The sequence below is a fragment of the Megascapheus bottae genome, chromosome 17, assembly GCF_031878675.1.
Source record: "Megascapheus bottae isolate mThoBot1 chromosome 17, mThoBot2.hap1, whole genome shotgun sequence".
NCBI lineage: Eukaryota > Metazoa > Chordata > Mammalia > Rodentia > Geomyidae > Megascapheus > Megascapheus bottae.
The window spans coordinates 16,253,214-16,267,861 of NC_143525.1; the positions used below are offsets into that span (position 1 = coordinate 16,253,214).

General features: G+C 40.9%; 1 protein-coding gene across 1 annotated transcript in view; it reads right to left on the reverse strand.

Annotated features, from left to right (window-relative positions):
• Map3k3 (mitogen-activated protein kinase kinase kinase 3) overlaps window positions 1-14,648 on the reverse strand; it is a 70,133-nt gene that overhangs the window by 41,132 nt on the left and 14,353 nt on the right. The window contains exon 3 of the mRNA XM_090349961.1: window positions 12,289-12,378. Within this exon, the coding sequence (XP_090206087.1) occupies window positions 12,289-12,378 (90 nt within the window). The remainder of the gene's footprint in view (window positions 1-12,288; window positions 12,379-14,648) is intronic.

The following is a 14,648-nucleotide window of genomic DNA, read 5'->3' on the forward strand; positions in this document are numbered from 1 at the left end:
CCTGGAACTGGCCAAAAAAAAAAAAAAAAAAGAACCCAAGATGGTTGCCACAGCCCAAGTGTTATACTTTTTTTTTTTTTAGAATTTATTAATGTTGATTTTTACATCATATTTTATTTTATTTTTTTATTTTTTTTCTATGTATGTGGTACCGAGGAATCGAACCCAGGTCCTCGTGCATGCTAGGCAAGCACTTTAACCACTAGGCCAAACTCCCGGCCTACATCATATTTTAAATGACAAGTTTAACAAACAAGTGTTCAAGGAGGGAATCTCTATTTATAATCACTGGGACTTAGTATTTAGAACTTAATCAAAATTAGGCTAAGGGTTTGTATGTCATAGAAACATATTAATTTAAGAAATAAAACATGTCTATAGAGTCATAGGTTTTTATGTCTATATAGTTATGTTTATATTTCCATTACCATGTCCATAGCTTTGGGTATACAATTATTGAGTCCTCGCTCTTGTACTCTTTGGATTTAATAGCCACATATTAAGGATACCATGCACCTTTTGTTCTTAGGTCTTGACTTATCTCACTCAACATGATTCGCTCTAGATTCATCCATTTCCCTGTGAATGCCATTATTTTATCTTGTCTGTTGGCTATGTAGAATTCCATTGTGTATATATACCACATTTTCTGTATCCATTCATCTGCAGTAGGGCATCTGGCTTGTTTCCATTGCCTGGCTATTGTGAATAGTGCAAAGATGAACATAGCTGAGCAGGTGTCCTTATAATATCTTGGGTCATGATGTTTAGGATAGGTGCCCAGAAGTGGTATGGCGGGCTCGTAGGGAAAGTCTATTTTCAGTTCTTTAAGAAACCTCCACACTGCTTTCCAGAGTGGCTGAACTAGTCTGCATTCCCACCAGCACTGTAGTAGGGTTCCTTTTTCTTCACAACCCCGCCAGAAACTGTCATTACCAAGTGTTATACTTTTACACAGCAATTAACTTTCTTTCTTTCTCTCCTTCTTTCTTTCTCTCTCTCTCTCTTTCTTTCTTTCTTTTTTTCTTTCTTATTTTCTTTCTTCATGCATGCTAGGCAAGCACTCTACCACTAGGCCAAACTCCTGGCCTTCTTTTTTTTTTTCTTCTTTTTCTTTTTGGTCAGTCGTGGGTCTTGAACTCTGGGCCTGAGTGCTATCCCTGAGCTCTTCAGCTCAAGGTTACCACTCTACCACTTGAGCCACAGCACCACTTCTGGTTTTCTGGTGGTTAACTGGAGATAAGAGTCTCATGGACTTTTGTACCTGGGCTGGCTCTGAACCATACACAGCAACTTTCTAATCTTATCCATTTCTACAACTGATTCTGGAACTGCTCCTACCATATCACCTCTTGTGCAGGATAGCTTCCTTCTTTCCTAGCTGTATCCAAAGTGACCTGGGTAACCTGTAACATCTGGGAGAGCAAAAATCATATTTATCCTGTTGTATATCCCAAGTACTAAGCAAAGAATATGATATGTAATATTCTGTAAAATGGCTGAAGGAACTGAAGAACAGAACTGTGTGTAAATGTTTAAAATAAGGAGAAGTAAGCAAGATGTAGTGCCTTGGGCCTATAGTCCCAGATCCAGGAGACTGAGACAGGAGGTTAGCAAGAGCTCAGGAGTTTGAGGTTAGTTTGGCAACACAGTGAGATCTAATTCCTTTTTGAGAGAAGAGTGAGTAGAAAGGAAGGGAGGAGAGGGGAGGAAAGAGGAGAGGAGATGCTGGCACTCAGGATGTAGCTCATTGCTAGTACTTGCATAGCACTCATGAGGCCTTGGGTTGACCCCCAGCACTACACAAAAATATTCTTTAAGTTAAAAAGAAAAAATAAAAGAAAAACAAGGAGAAATAGAGCTTTTTGATTATTTTTAAAGAAAGAGAAAGAGATATTGGGGTAAATGAGCAACTTGAGGGGGCTTAAGAAAATAACAAAAGTTGGATGTTGGTGGCTCATATCTGTAACCCTAGCTACTTGGGAAGCTAAGAGAAGAAGGATCTCAATTTTAAGGCCAGATGGGGCAGAAATAATTCGTAAGACCCCATCTCAAAAGTAACAAGCAAAAATAGGGCTGGGAGTTTGTCTTAAGTAGTACAGCCTCAGTGCAGAAAGCAAAAAAGCCCTGAGCTCAAATCCCAGTACTACAACCAAAAAAAAAAAAAAAAAAAAAAAAAAAAGAAAAGAAAATGAGAAGAGAGGGAAATAGGTATTACAGAATAAATCAACAGTTATCAAGGAAAAGACCATTAAAAAAAACCAAAAACAAAAACAGCAAATAGGGTCAAGCTGTGTAGCCTAGTACGCATGAAGACCCAGGTTCGATTCCTTGTACCACATACATAGAAAAAGTCGGAACTGGTGCTGTGGCTCAAGTGATACAACACTAGGCCTTGAGAAACCCCAAGGACAGTGCTCAGGCCTGAGTTCAAGCCCCAGCACTGACCAAAAGAAAAAGAAAGAAAGAAAAGGAAAGTTCACAGATGATGAATGAAAATTATACTGAGAGAGGAAAGAGGTAATATTGTCCAAAAAGAAATGAGATCATTACCTGGTTAATGTAATTGTAACTCCTCTGAATATCACCTTTGTAACAATAAATAAATAAAATTATACTGAGAAAGACTAACAGATTGTGGCTGGAGAGAAATAAAAGTGTTTCAGGTTTTCTAACCATGAGAAAAACATAGAAGTCAAAGAATATGACAAAAAGGAGAGTTTAAAAGAAATGAAGAGTATATATAAGACTTCCTTTCCCAAGGGATTAGGATACAGAATTATCTTCCAACCCACTGAATTGAAACTGTGGCTGTAATTTAGTTCTAAACATGATTGAGGATTCATTCCAGTGAGACTTCATTCATGTGAATTACAACTATTAATATTTACTACATTAGCTGGGTAGAAATAATAGCTGGGCACAGTAATGCATAGCTGTTACCCCAAGCTATAAGAGAGAATGTGATTGGAAAAACCAAGGTTTTAAGGCATCAGGGCAGAAATGTCCAGAGTATGCCTGTAGTCCCAAGCACAAGAAGCCTAAAGTAGACTTATTGAGAGGCTCAGGATACCCAAGCAGAAAGAGAGACTATATGTGAAAAATAACCAGCAAAAAGCAGGCCTAGGGCCGGGAGTTTAGCCTAGTGGTAGAGTGCTTGCCTAGCATGCACGAATACCCGGGTTCGATTCCTTGGTACCACATACATACAAAAAAGCCAGAAGTGGTGCTGAGGCTCAAGTGGTAGAGCTCTAGCCTTGAGAAAGTCCAAGGACAGTGCTCAGGCCCTGAGCTCAAGCCCAGGACTGGCAAGAAAAAAAAAAAGGACAAATTCCCCAAAGGGAGTCAAAGACATCAACCACATGAATGTGTGATTTGTGTAACTGCCAAATAAAGGACAGTTCAAAAGTGAAAAAAAAAAAAAAAAAAAAGCAGGCCTAGAGACTTGGCTCAGTGGTATCATGGCAACGTAGCAATCACAAGGCCCAGAGTTTAAACCCCAATATCACCTATACACATATATATTTATATACACAGACATACACACACAGAAAACACACTAGAGTGCTTGCCTAGCATGGATGAAGCCCTGGTTTTGAGTCCTCAGTACCATATAAACAGCAAAGGCTGGAAGAAGTGCTGTGGCTTAAGTGGGAGAAATGTAGCCTTGAGCAAAAGAAGCTCAGGGACAGTGCCCAGGCCCTGTGCCAAGGTCCTGGGTGCAAGCCCCAGGACTGGCAGGACAAAACAAAAGAAATTCTTATTTACTTATTTATTTTGTTGGTCCTGGGACTTGAGCTCAGAGCTTGGGTGATGGCTTTTAGCTTTTTTTTTTTTTTTTTTTTTGCCAGTCCTGGGCTTGAGCTCAGGGCCTGAGCACTGTCCTTGGACTTTCTCAAGGCTAGAGCTCTACCACTTGAGCCTCAGCACCACTTCCAGCTTTTTTCTATGTATGTGGTACCGAGGAATCGAACCCGGGTCTTCATGCATGCTAGGCAAGCACTTTAACCACTAGGCCAAACTCCCGGCCCATGGCTTTTAGCTTTTACACTTAAGGCTAGAGCTCTATCACTTTGAGTCATAGCACCACTTCTGGTTCTGTGGTATATAATTGAAAATAAGAATCTCATGGAATTTCCTGTCCAGGCTGGCTTTAAATTGTGATCCTCAGATTTCAGCCTCCTGAATAGATAGGATTACAGGCATGAGTTACCAGAACCAAGCAAAACTGAGCTATTCTTATAAGAAACTGCATTACAATAAAGTTAAATTTTCCCAAGGTCAAGTCAAGTCATGAGCTGGGGGCAGGGGCTTTGGGGAGGGTGGCACAGACATGGATGGACAAGCACATACTTAACCTCATTGTAATTCAACTTCTTATGGAAGAACTAGGATTTAGATCTGGAAGCCTCACTTTTATTTGTTTGTTTGTTTGTTTGTCAGTCGTGGGGCTTTTCTGGGCCTGAGCGCTTATCCCTGAACTCTTTAGTTCAAGGCTAGCACTCTGCCTCATTAAGCCACAGCCTCACTTCCCATTTTCTGGTGGTTAATTGGCGATAAGAGTTTCATGGACGTTAGTGCCCAGGCTAGCTTCGAACTATGATTCTCAGACCTCAGCCTCCTGAGTATCTAAGATTACAGGTGTGAGCCATCATGCCCAGCAGAAGCCTCACTCTTAATTATCAAGTTGTATTTCAAATTAGCGTCAAAGTAGCAAATGAGGTTTATTTCACTCACACACACACCTTCAGAAGAAACACTGGAGCCAGGTGCCAGTGGCTCATGCCTGTAACCCTAGCAAATCAGGAGGGCGAAATATGAGAATTGGGGTGTGAAGCACCAGTTTGTAAGACTCTTATCTCCAATAAACTACACAGAAAAAGCTAAAAGTGGCACTGTGTGGCTCAAGTGGTAGAGTGCTAGACTTGAACACACGGAGGCTCAGGGACAGTGCCCTAGTTCTGAGTTCAAGCCCCAAAGATCATTAAAAACAAAGGAAGGAAGGAAGGAAGGAAGGAAGGAAGGAAGGAAGGAAGGAAGGAAGGAAGGAAGGAAGGAAACACCAGGAAAAAAAACTTTATGTGGCCTGACTTATATGATTTATTTGGAACTCAGAAAGAAATGACAAGTTCCTATATCAGGAATAACAGTGGAATCAGAACCAAGAGATTGGGCTACTAATCATACAGCAAGCTGGAGAACCACAGAGGAGCCTTTGGTTCAGATTGTGGGTAGATGGGAGTGAGAAACCAGGAAGGGAGTGTGTTCCTATATGATCTGCATTCTAGACACACAGGCAAATGGGAGGGTGGAGGAGTAATGTAGAAGAAACTACTGTTATCAGTCAAGGTTTATATAGGGGACTGAAGTTTTTTCCCTGACCTCTTTTTTCCTTCCCCTAAAATGCTATACAGTGATAGTCAGAGCCATTCAAAGCATGATGAGCCCCAACACGCACTGCCTTCTGACATGCCACCTCCAGCTGCCCAGGCCTTGGAGGATCCTAAGTGCTTAGCAAACTTCAAGTCCTGTATGCAAGGTAGATTACCACAACTTTTCAGTGCTCCTATCCATAGCCCACAACCCAGAAGAGCTGGTATACTAGTTGTTGTTCTTCTTCTTCTTCTTCTTCTTTTCATTACTACTACTATTATTATTATTATTATTATTATTATTATTATTATTATTACCAGTCTTGGGAACTTAACTCCGGGCCTGAGCACTGTCCTTGGGCTTTTTCAAGGCTAGTGCTCTACCGCTTGAGCCACAGCACCACTTCTGGCTTTTTCTATGTCTGTGGTTCCAAGGAATCAAACCTGGGTCTTGGTATATGCTAGGTAAACACTCTACCACTAGATCAAACAGTTTTAGATCTAAAAAAATTAGTAGACAGATCAAAGTTCCAATAGACTCTTTCCTCCCTCAACCAAGTCATTCCTGTTATTAACATCTTGTATTAGTACAGTATACTTCCTCTCCCTCTTATTCCCCAGTCCTCAGGCTTGAGCTCAGGGCCTAGGCACTGACCTGAGCTACTTTTGCTCAAGGCTAGCACTTTATCACGTGAGCCACAGTGCCACTTCTGTATTTTTTCCGTTTATGTGGTACTGAGGAATTGAACCCAGGGTTTCTTGCATGCTAGGCAATCACTCTACCACTAAGCCACATTCCCAGCCCTATACTTCCTTTTGTTATGATTAATTGACATCGATAAGTTAACTGAAGTCCATAATTTATTCAATTTCCTCAGATTTCTTTGGAGTTAAATTTTATCTTTTTGCTTCTTTAACACAATAAATTGTGGTAGACTGGAGGCGTAGCAGTTTGTTGGGGGAAAACTCAAAACTCTGAGTTCAATCCTCAGTACAAGTACAGAAAAGGAAAAAATGGTTAAAAAAAATAGTAGCTTTCAGGCCAGGAGTTTGACAGTGGTAAAGTGCTTGTCTAACATGCGTGAAGACCCAGTTTGTTTCTTAGCTTGTTTTTTTTTGAGATAGGGTCTCAGGTCTTGAGTTTGAGGCTGCTCAAAATACTGCCCCAGCCTCTCAAGTACTTAGGATTATAGGCATTTACCACCACATCTGGCAAAAGCCCTCATTTTTTTTTTTTTTTTTTTGTGCCCCCTGGAGTTTGGGCTCAGGGCCTGAGCACTGTCCTTAGACTTTCTCAAGGCTAGAGCTCTACCACTTGAGCCACAGCACCATTCCTGGCTTTTTTCTATGTATGTGGTACAGAGGAATTAAACCCGGATCTTCGTGCATGCTAGGCAAGCACTCTACCACTAGGCCAAACTCGCAGCCAAAAGCCCTCATTCTTTAACTGGAACATTATATTTAGATACACCTATTTAGAAACCTCCCAATCCCTTTAACAGGACTAAAGGAACTAAATTTATTTCTTAATGGGTCATAACCCAAACACTGCTACATGAAATTAATCAAAAAGGCAATTAAGCTTTTACTTCATTCTACTCAAGCCTGACCAAACTCATGACTAGTAAGTAGTGGAAACGCCTTCTCTGCTGCCATGACAACTGTCCCAGAGCAGGATGCAGGCCTCCAAGGTATATACAAATGTGCCAAGTTCTGAAATCTGAGACACTTCTCTTGGGCTAACAATAAGCCATGAAAAGGGGAGGTTCAGATAAAGATAACTTATTCAATTTCTTCCCGGCAACCACTCTCCTTGACCTTTCTGAGGCATTCTGCTCTAGTAGCCAAGTCCTATTTGACTTTTCAGGCTCTGTTCTAGACTAGGGAACCTGCTTCTATTCCAGCCACTTCTGTTTGTTTGCTGATTCCTCTTTTTTATGTCTTTTCTCATCCCTTCTCCCACATGACTATAGGGGTGTGTGTGTGTGTGTGTATGTATCTGTCTGTCCATCCTAGGGCTTGAACTCAGTACCTAGGCACTGTCCCTGAGTTTAATGCTCAAAGTTAGTGTTCTACCACTTGAGCCACAGTTCCACTTCTGACTTTTTTTTAGTGTTTAATTGGAGATAGTCTCATAGACTTTCCAGGCTTTGAACTACAATCCTCAGATTTCAGCCTCCTGAGTAGCTAGGATTATAAGCATGAGCCACCAGTACCCAGCGCTGACTACGACTTTTGACTCCTGGCTTTCTTCCCCTCTTTGGGCTACTATTAACCAGTTAATAGGCAGGTCTTGGTTTGAGACCAGCCCTGAGTAAAAGAAGACCCTACCTGAAGATTAACTAAAGCAAAAAGGGCTGGAGATATGGCTCAAGTAATAGAGTACTTGCCTAGCAAGCAAAAAGCTCTGAATTCAAAACTCAATACCACCAAAAAAGATGTTTATCTTTTAGCCAAAATTGTTTTATTTAGGATCAAGAGTGTTTAAAATACACATTTGGGAGAGAGAGAAAGAAAAACAGAGAGAGAGAGAGAGAGAATGCAACTATATCTTCTGTAGAGTGCATGATGTTTCTTTCCTCTGTGAGAGCAGTGGTAAAATGCTTATAGGTATTTCCAGTGCTCTTCTGCATTTCCTAGTTTGGGCCTTTGGGCCTAGTTCTGATCAAGAGCTGGGGAGGGAATTAAGCTCTATGTGCTTCCCTGTCCGTTGCATGTCTCAAGATAGTGGGGTTGGGGCTGGGAATGTGGCTTAGTGGTAGAGTGCCTGCCTAGAATGCATGAAGCCCTGGGTTCAGTTTATCAGTACCACATACACAGAAAAAGCCAAAACTGGTGCTATAGCTCAAGAGGTAGAGCACTAGCCTTGAGAAAGCACAAGGACAGTGCCCAGGCCCTGAGCAGAAAAAGTGAGAAGTGGTGCTGTGGCTCAAGTGGTGGAGTGCTAGCCTTGAACAACAAAAAAAAAGGCTCAGGGACAGTGCCCAGGCCCTGAGTTGAAGCCCCAGGACTGGCAAACATGTGTGTGCACATGCGCGAGCACACACACACACACACACACACACACACACACACAGTGAGGTTTCCTTTAACACAGATTAGTGACTTGTGAAAAAGAGTCTTCCCCCTCCTAATACTGAACATACTGTCATATTGTCAAGTCACTGAAACCTGTGGTGTATTTGTTAACACAGTACAATGTTAAGTTTTGTTGCCAAACTGATTTGGCAACAAAACAATTTGCCAAGTCAGTTTTCTGTGTAGTTTATGGTACTGAGGATTGAACCTAGCGTCTCACACATGCTAGATAAGCACTCTATCAATAGGTTATATACACAACCCTTAAAATTTTTATTTATCAGGGTAACTCATGGGGCCGGGAGCATGGCCTAGTGGTAGATTGCTTGCCTTTTGATTCCTCAATACCACATACACAGAAAAAGCCAGAAATGGTGCTGTGGTTCAAGAGGTAGAGCACTAGCCTTGAGAAAGCACAAGGACAGTGCCCAGGCTCTGAGCTCAAGCCCCAGGACTGGCAAAAAGAAAAAAAAAAGGGTGACTCAGGAAAATCACTGTAGCTCAATGTGAGATAAATGAAGCCTACTTTATCATACACACACACACACACACAAAATTAGGACTGAACAGCAGTAGCTCATGCCTGTAATTGTAGCTACTCCAGGAAGCTGAGATTTGAAGGATATGACATCCTGGATAGAAAACTCCAGGAGATTACATTTCCACATAACCAGCAAAAAGACACGCTGTTGATATAGTTCATGTGAGATAGCATCAGCTGAGCAAGTATAAGGTCCTGAGTTCAAACTCTAGTACTGGCAAAATAATGCTGCTGATGATCATAGGCTATGTGCTATAATTTCTTATTTTTAAACTGGCAGCCTGTCTTTGAAAGAAAGAAAAGTCCTAGGATGATTCACAGTAAAAGCAGAAAGCAGTCTTCTCAATCACTGATCATGCAAGAATATTAGCCCCTAGAATTTTCTTCCTCTAGAGCTGATAGCCCCAGCCTGCTTGTGTTCTGCCATGAGAAAAGCAGATTTCCATTACAAATATGCATTAGTGAACATCTGGGGAGTCAGGTCTAGACCACTGATGCTATTTAAGCATCTACTTGCCATTCTGATAAAAATTCAAAGGGAAAAGGGAGTTCTGTGGAATAAGGATTCTATTTCTCTTGCCATTGAGATACTTAAGAAATAAGGCTGGAGCTCAAAGTTTGAAGAAAAACATCAAACATGGATGTGGTATCATGGCTCAAGTGGTAAAGCACCAGCTGTGAGTGAAAAAGTCAAGTAAGAGCAGGTCAGGTCCTGAGTTCAAGTCCCAGTATCAGCAAAAAACAAAACAGAACAAAACTACTCTCAATTGGATAGTCAATAATGACACTCCATTAAAGTGGAAAAACCTTATTCCTTTAATTGCCTTACACTATATAGACTAGTTAAAAATAGTTTTAACTTTTCCTAAAGCTCACATCCACAGTGCCAGATCATAATAGAAGTGATATAATCACTACAATTTTACATTTGTACTTTTTTTTTTTGCCAGTCCCAGGGCTTGAACTCAGGGCCTGAGCACTGTTCTTGGACTTTCTCAAGGCTAGAGCTCTACCACTTGAGCCACAACGCCATTTCTGGCTTTTTCTATGTATGTGGTACCGAGGAGTCAAACCCAGGTCTTTATGTATGCTGGGCAAGCACTCTACCAGTAGGCCAAACTCCCGGCCCCCATTTGTACTTTTTGTTGTTGTTAACTGGGGGGCTTAAATTCGAGGTGTGGGGACTGTTCCTGAGCTTTTTTGCTCGGGGCTAGCACAATACCACTTTGAGCCACAGGTCCATTTCTACTTTTTAGGTGGTCATCGATAAGAGTTTCACAGACTTTCCTGCTGAGGCTGGCTTCAAACCATGATCCTCTGATCTACGCCTTCTGAGTAGCTAGGTGTGAGCTACTACCCAGCTTCATTTGTACATTATTTTACAACGTACAAAATACTTTATATATTGTCTATGATTTTACAACGAAGTTAAGAAGTAGACATAGAGGGTACTAATTATGTCCATATTTCAAATGGAAAAATGGAAGTTCAGAAAGATTATAAGAGTCATAGTTAGTAAAATGATTGTGATTAGGTATCAGATCTGGGTCGACTACCTGACTCTACTCAATACCTTTGTGTAAAAGCTCTGTGAACTTCAAAATATTGAACACATGCTCATGACTGGCAGTGCTGTGAACTATGGCTGTAGAAAGCACATTGTAAATGGTAAAATCTCATGTCAGTAGACGATTAACCAACAATTCTATGATCCCACCTCCCTCCCCTGTCCCTGTGTTCTTTTCACCTACCTAAACTGTCAGCCCTAATAAAGGACTAGTACTCACTGATAAGCATTGAGACATGAATGCTGAAAGGATGTTGCACATCATGGCCTGCAAAAGCCATCCAGCCACGCCTAAGATGTGTCATACACCTAAGAATTCAGTCACTTATATGCTGTCACAGGCATCTGAGGGCCAAAAGGACAGAAGGGAGAATGCAAATAGTATAGAACCTGCCTCCTGAGAACAGTTCATAGCTGACCACCTCATTAGCCTGCTCAGAATGCTTACTTGTTCTCAAATGTAGTCTTTCTTTCAATTAGTTACCAAGTTTGTTTACTTGGGGAAGAAAATGTCTAAAGTCTTGGCAAGCAGATTTAATTAGGTTCCCTGGTTCTTCTAGGCCTCATCCCTAAACAAATCGATGAACCCAGATCCCCTGGCTTTCCTTGCTATGCCTTATGAGGCTGTGCCAATCTCAATTCAGCCTTGTAGCCAATATTGCCATTCTTTCACTGAAGAGTTGTTTGTCTCTGCCAACACCATTCCACCATGGAATAAACACCAGCCAGAATAATTGGCTGCCTTCAACTGTGACTCTGCAGTTTGAATCATGGTCAAATTTGACATTTCTTAGCCCAATTTGGCATCTCTTAGTCATTTTAGTTAGATCTTTCTTTTTCTTTTTCCTTTTTTTTTTTGTTGGTTGTGGGACTTGAACTCTGTGCTTGGGCATTGTCCCTGAGCTCTTCAGCTCAAGGTTACCGCCCTACCCCTTAAGACACAGTACCTCTTTCTTTTTTTTCTTTCTTTCTTTCTTGCTTGCTTGTTTGCTTGCTTTCTTTCTTTCCTTTTTAATTTTCTATTGGTTCTGGTATTTAAATATGGCCTCACACTCTTAATTCAGCTTGCTTGTTCAGCTGTCCCTTTATCACTTAAGCAATGTCTCCAACTCAGCTAGATTTTGATATTTTATTCCTCTTTCCTCCTAAGTATCGACACTTGGCATAAAAATTGGTTTCATTCATTCTATGTCCTAACCATTAAAATCACAATAATCCTGACATTGGTGACTTATGTCTGTAATCCTAACTACTCAGGAGGCTGAGATCTGAGGATCATGGTTCAAAGCCAGCCTGGGCAGGAAAATCTATGAGCTTTATCTCCAATTAACCATCAGAAAACCAGAATTGTAGCTCAAAGTGGTAGTGCACTAGCCTTGAGCAAAAGAGATCAAGAAAGTGCCCAGGCCCAGAATTTAAGCCCAGGAGAAGCAATACCCTCTATCCCCCAAACCACAAAAAACAAAACAAAACAATCCAAATTCAGTTCCTCAATATAGTCACATGTGCCTAGGTAGGTACATATAGACATCATAAAAACTGCATGGCAGAAATTTTTTAGCCAGCATTGAAAGAGGCTGTTAAGTAGTATTGTGAGAAATTGTAACTAGAGGCTTAGAACACAGGTAATAAGTAACCAGTGATCTACAAATCCTCTAAAACAACTTGCCTGGGAAATGAATTCTATTCGTCCAGCATGAAAAGCCTTAACAGGTAATTTGGGTCCTTACCAAAAATTCCTTTTTCTCACTGGCCCCTGCACATACGTTTATTACTGTGGGCCTGTTCAGGAGGGCTGGGCTGCTGCTGATGTGTTTTTTCTTTAAAAACAAAAAAAAACTAAGGTTAATAATTTGTACTCTCGGGGCCGGGAGTTTGGCCTAGTGGTTAAAGTGCTTGCCTAGCATGCATGAAGACCCGGGTTCGATTTCTTGGTACCACATACATAGAAAAAAAGCCAGAAGTGGTGCTGAGGCTCAAGTGGTAGAGCTCTAGCCTTGAGAAAGTCCAAGGACAGTGCTCAGGCCCTGAGCTCAAGCCCAGGACTGGCAAAAAAATAAATAAATAAATAAAAATTAAAAAAAGGAAAGTTATTAGAAAATAGAAATATTAAAAAAATAATTTGTACTCTCCATGCTACATAAAAATGTGTGATGTTATTTAAGTAATCTAGGAGACAGTACCTCTTAAGAGTAGTTTTGAACAAATTGTCAGTCTTTTCTGCAATTGGATAACCACTGGTTTCACTCTAATAATGGCACTAGACACATATTAAAGAAAAAAAAAAAAAACAAGGCCGTATGTTGGTGGCTCATGCCTATAATCCTAGCTACTTAGGAGACTGAGATTTGAGGATCAGAAAAAAAATCTATGAGACTCATATCATCCAATTAATCACAGAAAATGCTGGAAGTGGTATTGTGATTAAGTGGTAGAGTGCTGGCCTTAAGCAAAAAGGAGCTCAGGGACAGAGCCAAATCCCAGAATTCAAGCCCCAGGAAACAAACAGAACAACAAAACAATAGCCCACAGGGCTTCAGGATTTTTTTTTAATTTTTTTTATTTTTTGCCAGTCCTGGGCTTGAGCTCAGGGCCTGAGCCTTGTCCTTGGACTTTCACAAGCTAGAGTTCTACCACTTGAGCCTCAGCACCACTTCCAGCTTTTTTCTATGTATGTGGTACCAAGGAATCAAACCCAGTTCTTTGTACATGCTAGGCAAGCATTCTACCACTAGGCCAAATTCCCAGCCCAGGATTTTTGTTTTTTTTTTGATCAGTCGTGAGACTTGAACTCTGGGTCTTGGCACTGTCCCTAGGTTTTTGTGCTCAAGGCTAGCACTCTACTACTGTGAGCCACAGTGCCACTTTCAGTTTTCTGATGGTTAAATGGACATAAGACATGGATTTCCTTGCCGGACTGGCTTTGAATTGCAGTTCTCAGATCTCAGCCTTCTGAGCAGCTAGGATTACAGGTGTGAGCCATCAGTGCCTTGCTGGATTTTTATTATTACAACTTTTAGGCTACAAACAGAAAGATTCCTAAAAGATAATCTCCCTTTAAGGAATGACTAAGGACCATCTCTACTCATATTTTTTTTTTAGACTGGTCCTCTTAGCCTTTCCAATTAAAGAAAGCTTTCTTTCTTTCTTTTTTTTAAATCACTAACTGCTCTCCATTCTAATAGTCCAGCCCGGAGAAAGATCAGCTAACTAGAGCAGTGTTAGCAAGCACACTATCCGTAGGAAGACAGGAAGGAAAGTGAGGTCATTAGACTTAAGTGTGGGGGAGGGGACTCACTTCTGGCAACATACTCCTTACCAAAGTAGCTTTGACTACAAGTTACCAGCAAAGAACCACACAATTACACAGAATAATACATGAAAGTGGAACAAGAATGGGTTCCAAACTGTTCCCCCAATTCTATAAGATAATTTTAACAATAACAAAAAAAAGCAGTTTTCTAAACTAACCTTTCTATTATAATGTGGAATAAAAGACACACAAACACCCCTCCACCAGTGTTCCATGAATAGAAAAAGTTCTAGAGACTTGGTAGACAGGATACAAATGAGGAGAGAGATTAGCTAATAAGAGAGAACTACAAGGAAGAAAGTCATGGACAAATTTTCACCAAACATGTCCAAAATAGCCATCAGATATAGAATTGGGTACCCAGGGGGTAAGAAAACGGCCATCAGATATGGCACTGGATACTCACTAAGTAAGAAAGCTCCTCCTCTACTCACTATTCTCTAAAGGCCAAAATATCCAGGTAATAGGGTACAATAACATTGGAGGTAAGAAGGTTCTCAGCAGAACTCAAATTTCTATACTAACAAAAATAAGAAATGAGCTAGCCACCTATAATTTTAGCTACTCAGTAGGTTGAGATCTGAAGATTGTGGTTTGGAATCAGCATGGGCAGACAAATCTGTGATACTTTCATCTCCAGTTAACCCTCAAAAAGTCAAAAGTGAAGTTGTGGCTCAAGTGGTAGAGCAGTAGCCCCAGGCCAAGACTTGCATAAAGAAAGAAAGGAGGGAAAGAGGGTGAAAGAGGAAGAGAGGGAGAAAGATAAGAAGAGAAGGA